Source organism: Crassostrea angulata, chromosome 8, assembly GCF_025612915.1.
Source record: "Crassostrea angulata isolate pt1a10 chromosome 8, ASM2561291v2, whole genome shotgun sequence".
Taxonomy (NCBI): Eukaryota; Metazoa; Mollusca; class Bivalvia; order Ostreida; family Ostreidae; genus Magallana; species Magallana angulata.
In genome coordinates, this window is record NC_069118.1 from 35,365,072 (window position 1) to 35,375,274 (window position 10,203).

General features: G+C 33.7%; 1 protein-coding gene across 1 annotated transcript; it reads right to left on the reverse strand.

Moving 5' to 3' along the window:
- On the reverse strand, window positions 1-3,569 carry LOC128161752 (periostin-like). Its single transcript, XM_052825143.1, has 6 exons — window positions 3,359-3,569; window positions 953-1,170; window positions 680-869; window positions 490-591; window positions 305-412; window positions 1-221 (listed from the first exon to the last, which is right to left on the reverse strand). The coding sequence occupies exons 1-6, from the start codon at window positions 3,504-3,506 to the stop codon at window positions 118-120; spliced, it is 870 nt and encodes a 289-aa protein (XP_052681103.1). The 5' UTR covers window positions 3,507-3,569; the 3' UTR covers window positions 1-117.
- Window positions 3,570-10,203: the final 6,634 nt, after the last annotated feature.

The window sequence follows — 10,203 nt, forward strand, 5'->3', positions numbered from 1 at the left end:
TATCGTTGGATATTTTTAATGAAATATACAATTATTACACAAGTTTAAGCTACCTAGTATATAAAACTACAAACTATTTAAATAGCATTCTATAAAAAAATATCTAAAGAAAGAAAATCAAGTAAAAGAAGGAGGTATAAGGACTTTGTCAATGATATGAATAACTCCATTAGTTACAGCTTCGTCAGCCACCACAACATTGGCGCCATTCACCTTTACACCTACAACATGAATAGTGTTAAAAAAACAACGAAGAAAGAATTCAAAGAGCTACTGTAATACTAGTATATGGTTAATAATTTACCTTGCCCAACGACGATGTTGACACTCTTGCCTTCTACAGTTGGGACTGCTCCAGATGTTAGTCCTGAACTAAAGTAGGTGCCGCTGACCACGTGGTATGTAAGTACGTCTAAAAATAGGCAGGGGATTGTGTACAAGTGTTAAAGGGAAATGCTGCTAACATCTACGTTTGTATGGATGTAATACCTGTGAGTGCCGTTTTGTTTTTCAGTAGATTATCTAGCGTCCCGGGTGGCAGGGCAGCAAAAGCTTGGTCCGTTGGAGCAAACACGGTGAATGGGCCTGGGCCTAAAACATTCAAAACGTTATTTATAGCAATTTATGTCTGTTGAAAGCTTCTGCATGGAATGTGAAAACAGCAAAGAATTGCACACACCTGACAAGGTATTCTGCAGACCTGCTGCTACTACGGCCTTCACCAGAGTTCCCAGCTCACTCAGTCGCTCCGCTGTCTTCACTACATCCATCACAGGGATAGGAAACTCCACTCGGTTGATGACGTGGATGACGCCATTGGTCGCATTCTGATCTGCTAGAACTACCGGACTTCCATCAGCTGTGATGACCTGCGCAGAACAGCAAAAATACGAAAACATAACAGGGCCGTGATGTTACGCTGGTGTTGGTATGAAAATTTTTATATTCTTACCTTGCCGTTTTGGTAAATGTTGATTCTGACGCTTAGCTTTGGGTCAAGCGTCTGTACTACAAGTTCATTTTTAAGCTGACTTGAATACGTCTTTCCACTAAGAACATGGAATTTAAGAACCTCCTGTAAAGCTTCTTTGTTTTTCTTCAAGAATTCCACCACCTTTGGTGGTAGTTTGGCGAAAGCTTCGTTAGTAGGGGCAAAAACGGTGAATGGTCCTAGCAGAAAAAATATATATCATACATCGTTACCAATTTAATGAGGGTATAATTTGATTTCTTCCTTTGCCTTCATATAAGCTGTTTATTATTGAAAGTAGAATTAAAACCGTTATTATTTATAAATATTTGGATAGGAATATTAAATATTAATGTAAATACAGTTAAACTTCGGTATCTCGAACTTGGCGGGACGTACTGAGTAAAAACTTCGAGATATCCGAGGGTTCAACATTACTTAAGCCTTCTCGAATACTGTTATAGCCTTGAATTTTGTTTTTATGGAAAGCACCATTGCCAGATTATCTAACTGTCTCCCGGGATTAAGACCGGGTCCTTCGTTAGATTGTTTATTAGAGATGATGGGTACCGAGAATTGAGTCTCTAGTGTGGATTCATAAAACGTTAAGACAAGAAATATTTAATTAATTTCTTTTTCACTTTTATGTGTTTACAAAATAATCATTTCAAGTTATGTTTATTATCGTGTCATCCAATGTCACTATGTAAGCAACGTCGATAACCTGGCTTGCGTGATTATGAAGAAAGGGTTTCAACAGCTTGGGGCTGTTAAAGCGTGAAAATCACAGGTAACCTCAGTAATAGCACGTGCTATACTAACAGATCTGTTCAATAGACCGGAAAATCGGCATTAAAGAGAGACAGTGCACTGAAGGTGTGAAATTACTGAGGCGGTTAATTGACTTGACTTCGAGATTCAATTCTTTATTTCTTTAAGCTTTACAGCTTTATCAGTATAACATATGTATAACATGAGGTGGTAGTGTATTTACAGGAGAACTTGTGCACGTACAGATAATAACATTTAATGTTACATATACAGGTTGAGAAAACAAAAGACTACAATTATGTAATACAGTTGTCCCTTAATAACATACTTTTTGAGATGAATTTGCCAAGATTACAGAGATCTTTAACATTGTCAGTATTAAAAAGTTGAATTAATTTAAACATACAAGGTTTTTTATAATAATATTCTTTCATGTATAATCTGCGCAATGTTCTGTATAGAGGACAAACAAATAAAAAATGGAATTCATCTTCAACACTAGATTTGCAATGTGGACAAAATCTATTTTCTCTATTTGTGTTATTATATCTACCAGTTTCAATAGCCAGGCGATGTGACAATAGTCGTAATTTAGTTATATATTTCTGTAATTTAATGGGAATAGATTTTCTTAAATAGTATTGAAGATGTATACCATCGATAAGATATTTGTAAAAAGAACATTTTTTTGAATTTTCAACATTTGCAAAAATATCTTGTTTTGCCTGATCAAAAATTCTTTGTTTTACAAGTTGTAAAATACCATTGTTTATTTTTTGGTTAGACCATATATCAATAAAACCGAGGTCAATGAGAATTTTCTTTACATCGAAAACCCAGTTTTTATAACTGTGTTCTTCACAATTAATATACATAACTTCGTAGCAATGTCTAATTATACAATTGTCACTAATTAAGACATTTTTACAAAACGCATGTCTTTTAGTGACTGGGGCCGTACGTTTACTTCGAGATAAGCAGTGTATTCGAGATTTCCGTGTTCGACATACCGGGGTTTTCTATAATCATTTAGATATACCTCGAGATATCCGTGGTATTCGAGATATCGGTGTTCGAGATACCGAAGTTTAACTGTAGTTATGAATTTCGAGATATGATTTAAGGAGGCCGATTTGGGTTTGTTTTTTTTGCAGAAAAACTACAATAGCATTGTTTATATTTTACATATATATGACATTTTTTTGAAACAGTCTATTTATGACATTGACTGGAACTCTTCAGCATTGGAGATGTGAATGAGTGTGGAAATGAATTGAAAAATAAACAAGTTCATATTTTGTGGGATATAAATCTTTTTATGGTAGGAACCTAACATTTTATGTTGATAGGGAGTTAAAGGGATGTTCAAAGTAAAAAGTTTAAGCGAGCAGATGATTTAATTCAGCGTATTTCTAACATAACAACCGGCCGAAGTTGGGGCAAATTTTCCCGAATCACTTTGTGTGGCACTGGTCTGAGATTCGGTCCGTCAAAATTTTTCTGTCTCGACGGATCTCGCTGAGATTAATGTACATGTATACTATATAACTGGTCATCCATAATGGCAATTTCAAAGCAATGAACATTTGATGTCATCCTACAACGTTAAATAATTACCTCCAGTAGCCAAAGTATCTGCCAGACCAGCCTCCGTTGCAAACTCTAACAAGGTTGTTGCTCCAAGCTTTTTTGCAACCTGTACAATGTTGCCTTCTTGGCACAGTGCAAACCCAATTAAACAGAGAGGAAGAATCGCTTTCATCATTGTGCTGTCAGTGTGTGAATGAATTCTCAGAGAACAGGTTCTCCGATTCTTTTAAAGAGACCTTGTCACGTGTGGCTATGTTACGAAAGATTATTTGATTGTGTAACAGGGGTCATACTAAAACACGCCTGCCGACGCCTTCCGGGGAAAACACGCCTGCCGAGAGAAAACCACATGACTGCCGTTTACCTGATGGATTATTTTAATATTTTCTTTGATATTTTATTTAACTAAACTAATTTAAGTATCATAATAACATAAAGTTGACTTTATATAGATTATTTAGCACAAAATTAACAAAAATGTTCAATGTTGGTAAAGATAGATAACTCTTACGTAGAATTCACACGCCTGCCGAGGAAATCTAGACGCCTGCCGTTTATTTGATGGATTATTTTACTTTTTTCTTGTAACTAAATAGATGATAATAGAAATCAAAAGTTGATTTTATATTAATTAATTAACACAAAATAAGTAAAAATCGGGTAAGCTGATAGCTCTTACGAAGAAATCATACGCCTGCCAAGAAAATGTATACGCCTGTCGTATATTTTATGGATTATTTTAATTATTTCTTTGATATTTTAGTTCACTTAGCTTAATAAACGATAATAGAAATAAAAACATGACTTTAAATTCGTTAATAAACACAAAATTAGTGAAAATCGGGAAAGTAGATAACTCTTACGCAGAATGCATACGCCTGCCGAAAAAATCTATACGCCTGCCGTTTATCTGATAGATAATTTTTTTTTCTTGGATATTTAATGTTTCCTAACTAAATACATGATCAAAGAAATAAAAGGTTATTTTGTATTCGCTGTTTAATGAAAAATATTATTAAAAATGTTCACAGTCTGTAAAGAAGACAAAGAGTTCTTACCCTGCTTACGCCTGTCGAGACACTGAGTTGTACGCTTGCTGATTTAATCATTTATCCATGTCTTTTATTTTTATTTCTTGAAAAACTTCAGCTTTTTACATAGTTATCGTTATACTGTATTAGTGTTTTCATACCCTTATTCTTTTGTTGCAATTAATTAAAGATATATTACAAACTCGAATCAGGGACATATGTACTGTTATATACATGTACATGACTTTTGTATGTCTCTGCTCGAATTTTAAGATTAAAGATGGTCTCTAGTTTTTAGAGGAACCCTTAAAATATGCATGTATTTTACGTATAATCAAAATATTTTATGTTTTATATTCATACGATCTAAAAGTGGTGTCTGAAATAAGAAGGAACTTCAAAGTATACTGATATGAATATATATAATTAATGCACTGTTATACTAAGTTCAGAAATACGTATGGAGTCAAACTGTAAATACTGTGTTGGGTGAACATGTAAATACAAAATTCAAGACATGTAATGGAAATTAATATTTACATAAACTTAATCAATTCAAAAGATGCAATTCGACAATTTCATTTCTTTAGAGAAGTGAACTGGCATAACCTTTATCCGTGTATGAAGGCTATATAATGTATTTCTTAAACAAACAGGCTAGCGTACTTAAATTGTGTAAGCATTCCAAATTTTATAAATATTTATGCTCCTAAATTATTAATTCTAGTAAATGTATATGGGGAAAAGTTAGACTTTTTAAGCAAAGTGCATTTACATTTTCGTACACAATTAGTTCTGTACAATGTTTGTAACTGTTTACATCTTGAAAAACTTTTTCATCTCAAGACTTTCACTGCTTAGTTCACCAAACTATATCTAAATCTCTAGATTCTGATTCTGTTTCGCTGCGTTTTTAAAATCAAATATTACACAGGACATTCATAAGCCTTTAGCAAAATTTGAAATTGCATGATATATCAGTGTAGCGGATAATTATTCCATTCAAGGGAAAGAGGGGGTGGGGGGGGGTTGTCAGTTTGAATATTAAAAAAAAACCCGGCTTTTTCTAACAAGAAAATCTAACATAGACTCAATCATACCCCACTATAGACTTTTGAAACCCAATACACGCTTAACCTTCCAGTGATTACTTATTCTGTTCGTAGAAAAAATAGCAGACTTATAGAGCATGCAATTACCAAATCAAAGCAGAAATCTGTAGGTTGATTCAATATTCAACATGCAATCAATATACCGGTATAATTATTTCAGCTACATGTTCAGTATATGCTTTATTTTGAGGTTATCAGTATTAAGTTCGTTTAATTTTTCCAAGCTGATAAAAATGTGACCCGGTTAAAATTTTTCGATTTATGGGCTCAGTTTTTCATGGAGAAAAAAAAGAACCCTTTAACGTTGTAAAGTGATTCAAATCATGTCAATATTCTTGGTTATAAGCCTGGACTGTCTCTTAAAATAATAATAATGAATGATATTTTCCCCTATAGAATAAGTTTTGTTTTTCTATATATTTTATAAGCTTCTCCAAGAGATATAGTAACACAAATGTTTCAATGTTTACGGTTATGAATGGACTATACACGTGTTATGAAGAGACGTAAGTCCGACCAATTAAAAACTGATGGCTTATTAATCAGAAATAGTTTTTTTTATTAAGTGCTTGTACATGATATATACATATATAAGGATAAAATGGTATTATTCTTCTATTTCATATAGATACATAAAAAATAAAAATATAAGAGTCAGAAACCATGATATGGCGACCTTGCTCTATCAATTGGAATAATTAAAGTGGACTGCAAGGTTTTAATAATACTTTTGGGTTAATAATTAGGTGTAAGTTCAAAGGCTATACTTAGTATCTTAAGACATACTTGGGTAGATCGACTCGTTCATAACTATTTTTCTCAGTTACCTAAAACACATGAGAGAGAGAGAGAGAGAGAGAGAGAGAGAGAGAGAGAGAGAGGGGGGGGGGGGCTTGTGTACAAGGTGTGTGCTTCACGGGCGTCTACCAATATACAGGTAGGTAAGGTCTATTGTTTCTTAAGAGACAAAAAACCGTTCAATTCACACAGAATACACAAGAAACTAACACGTGTATGTATACACGTGTATCAGTAGAGGAAAAATCACTAGTTATCTTTGGACACGTAGCCCCGATTCGCCCAAAATATTATAGCAAAGAACATAATGAGTAAATTATTTTGTTATTAGTACATGATTTGTAATAAAATGAGATAAAAATACATTAATCTGTATGTGCATGTTCAGATTGTGGTCCCGTTTTTTTATTTACAAAACTGTGAGTGTAACCGTTTGAGGGATAGTGAAGTGAATGATATTGTAAGCCGTATGGTATGATTATATACATTGAAGAATCAATAATTACGAATGCATGCATTATTCTTTTTTTTCCTTTTTTTATCAAAACCTCTTTGACCTACAATTAATTACAGTCAGTATGGTTGATTAATGTAAAATATTTTATTGAAAAATACATGTACTAGAACAGTTGAACGCAGGTGCCACTACATTTATTAGTCTTTTTTTTTCTCTTGATATTTGAATTGTTTTCGTTAAAGAAGAGAGAAAGAAAGAGAGGGCAGTGGATGGAGAAGACGGAGAGAGAAGAGAGAGAGGAAGTGAAAGAAGGAGAGGAGATAAAGATAGAGGGAGAGAGATAGAGATGCAAGAAAACAGCTTAATTTCTTCCTTTAACACTCTAACAACTATATACACGTATGAATACGCCACGTTTCTAAAGCCCTCTCCTTTCTCATAAGGGTTTCCATACAAAGCAGTGGCGTCGGAAGCAAATTAAAAGTGGGGGGGGGGGGGGGACTAAACTAATCCAAGCTTAAGGAAGAAAATAAAACCATCCCTAAATCATGAAAATCCTAATCGGGGGGGGGGGGGGGGGGGGGGGCTATAGTTAAAAAAAAAATTCTTACCTACCAAAACTTTCCCCCCACAAATCTTGAAATTCCTAATCCGTTAATTTCGCAAAAATTATTTTTCTTGCGAGAAAAAGTGCGGGGGGGGGGGGCTGAACCCTCTATGATGCTTTGTGCCCATTGGTTAGGTCTAACTTTGCAAACAAGTGTGTGTGTGTGTGGGGGGGGGGGGGGGGGGCTCAGCCCCCCGGTTCCGACGCCTATGTATATATGTATAGGAAACTTCACGATTTCTGTTGGTTTACATTTTTAAAACACGATTTTTTATCCAGTATTTAGAAAACTTTAAAACAGGATTGGTCTATAGACTAAAAGATCGTGGAACAGTTAAATAGATCGACCTTTGTGATCAGTATGCTGTCGTAGATTAGGATACTTTAATATCAATGTTCTTGCTAACAATAACAATGTTAGTATAACTCATAAATTAACGTCCATCAAATATTTATATCAGTCACCATTCATTAATTTTTTGGGGGTAGATCTAAGAATTTTTCTCTGGCTTTGTAAATGATTTTCACTCATTCTTTTCATGAGTTGATCTACACGGGGGGAGGTGGGTAGTTACCCCCCCCCCCCCCCCACGGTAAAATTCAAATTTCGAACGGGAGTGGGGGTGATGGAGTCCCCACCTCCCTTGGAAAATGATTTTTTTTTATATACTAGTAAAATCACCAAAAATTTGCCTCGACACCCCCCCCCCCCCGGACAAACCTAAATACTACCCCCCCCCCCCTGAAAAAAAAAATTACTGGATGCACACGTTTCGTGTTACGTTTTAATATCATTTAAATCTAATTCTTATGTCTTTATTCGTTTACTTGGTAAAGTTAAAATGAAATATGAAATATTGTTTGAAAATACAAGATTATCAATTTTTAGCGTTAGGCGAAAAGTTATGATATTGATTAGTAGTATCCCTCTTTACAACACAGAAAGTTTTATATAATTCTTATTCTGTGATCATGTACACAGTTGACTGAAGAAAAAAATTAATGAAAAAAATCATATCATGCAATAATATAGGTATTCGACAAACGTAAAAGCGTACATGTGTATATTCCTTGGGCGTTTCGTATCTTTAGACGTGTTGATAAATCTTACCCTGTATTTCTATCATTAAAAGCTTCAGTGACAGGCGTAATATTCAAAATATTAAATTCTGATAGAAAACAAAACCATGTTTGTCAAACTTGAAAGGGATGACATACATATTATATCATACTCGTATCACCCGACTTCATATAATATGATGAATCAATAGCAGCAATAAGTAAAGTTCTGAGCATAATTATAAGGCAAAATGTAAAGTCTATATATAGCAATCTTAAGTAATTCATAAATTAGTTTATACAAATAAAAACTTGATTACATAAATAAAATGGCAAGCGTGCATATTGAATCGACAGTCGTAAGATTTCTACATAAGAGTTTTCCCTTTATTTTTAATCCCTTCGCAATTTTTTTTCCTTTTTATCTATGCTTGCTATTTAGTACAGTAAAATAAAATACAAACGTAAGAAAATTTTTAAATCATCTTCAGGTAAACGGCAGTCGTATGGATTCCGCGTATATTTATCCATGGTTTTTTCTCATGTTGTGTTAATTAAAAAATGTAGTAAATTTTTAATTAATCTGATCATTTATCAAGTTAGAAAACATAAAATATAAATAAAGAAATTAAAATCATCCACCAGGTAAGCGGCAGGCGTGTACTCATCTCGGCGGGCGTATGCATTCTGCGTAAGAGTTATCTACTTTCCCGATTTTCACTAATTTTGTGTTAATTAACGAATTTAAAGTCAAGTTTTTATTTCTATTATCGTTTATTAAGCTAAGTGAACTAAAATATCAAAGAAATAATTAAAATAATCCATCAAATAAACGGCAAGCGTATACATTTTCTTGGCAGGCGTATGATTTCTTCGTAAGAGCTATCAGCTTACCCGATTTTTACTTATTTTGTGTTAATTAATTAATATAAAATCAACTTTTGATTTCTATTAACATCGATTTAGTTACAAGAAATAAAATATCAAAGAAAAAAGTAAAATAATCCATCAAATAAACGGCAGGCGTCTAGATTTCCTCGGCAGCGTGTGAATTCTACGTAAGAGTTATCTATCTTTACCAACATTGAACATTTTTGTTAATTTTGTGCTAAATAATCAATATAAAGTCAACTTTTTATGATACTTAATTTAGTTAAGTTAAATAAAATATCAAAGAAAATATTAAAATAATCCATCAGGTAAACGACAGGCGGGTGATTTTCTCTCGGCAGGCGTGTTTTCCCCGCCAGGCGTCGGCAGGCGTGTTTTAGTATGACCGGTGTAGGGTCACACAGTGTTGTTTGGCCATCTGTTCCAAATATTGACTGGCAATGCTTGTACTATTAGTTAACTATTAAAGAAGATATGGAGAAAAAACTTGAAAAATAAACAGGCTTATAAGATGCTACAGAATAGCCGGGTTTCAATTAGCAACACATTCTTAACATAAAAGGGTATTTGTCCTTTGATACATAATAAGTATTTATTCGTACATGTTTTAAGAAAATTTATAAATATCAATTTCCTCAATAATACAGGAAACATCAACTTTTTTTGATATGCTATTAGGCCTAGTATAAGTTAAATACTAGTACATATATCTTAATTATATATACTGAAAATACACAACTTCTAAAAGTAAAGTGTTCTGTAAACATTAACACGCGATCTGGAGCTGGACACGTGAGTCGGTCTGCTACCGTTGACCAGATAAAGATAACGAATTTATGTCAAAGGTGTGAGCGACATCTGGTCAGAAATTCGTGGACAGTCAACTCTTCTGGCCCCGAGGTTATAAAACATGCTTG

Bases quoted from the DNA above. Each gene is read 5' to 3' on its own strand.
- LOC128161752 (XM_052825143.1), bottom strand. From the start codon at position 3,506: ATGATGAAAGCGATTCTTCCTCTCTGTTTAATTGGGTTTGCACTGTGC. The intron at 1,171-3,358 runs GTAATTATTTAA...TTTTTCTGCTAG, and splicing joins AGATACTTTGGCTACTGGAG to GACCATTCACCGTTTTTGCC. The intron at 413-489 runs GTATTACATCCA...GCCTATTTTTAG, and splicing joins AAACAAAACGGCACTCACAG to ACGTACTTACATACCACGTG.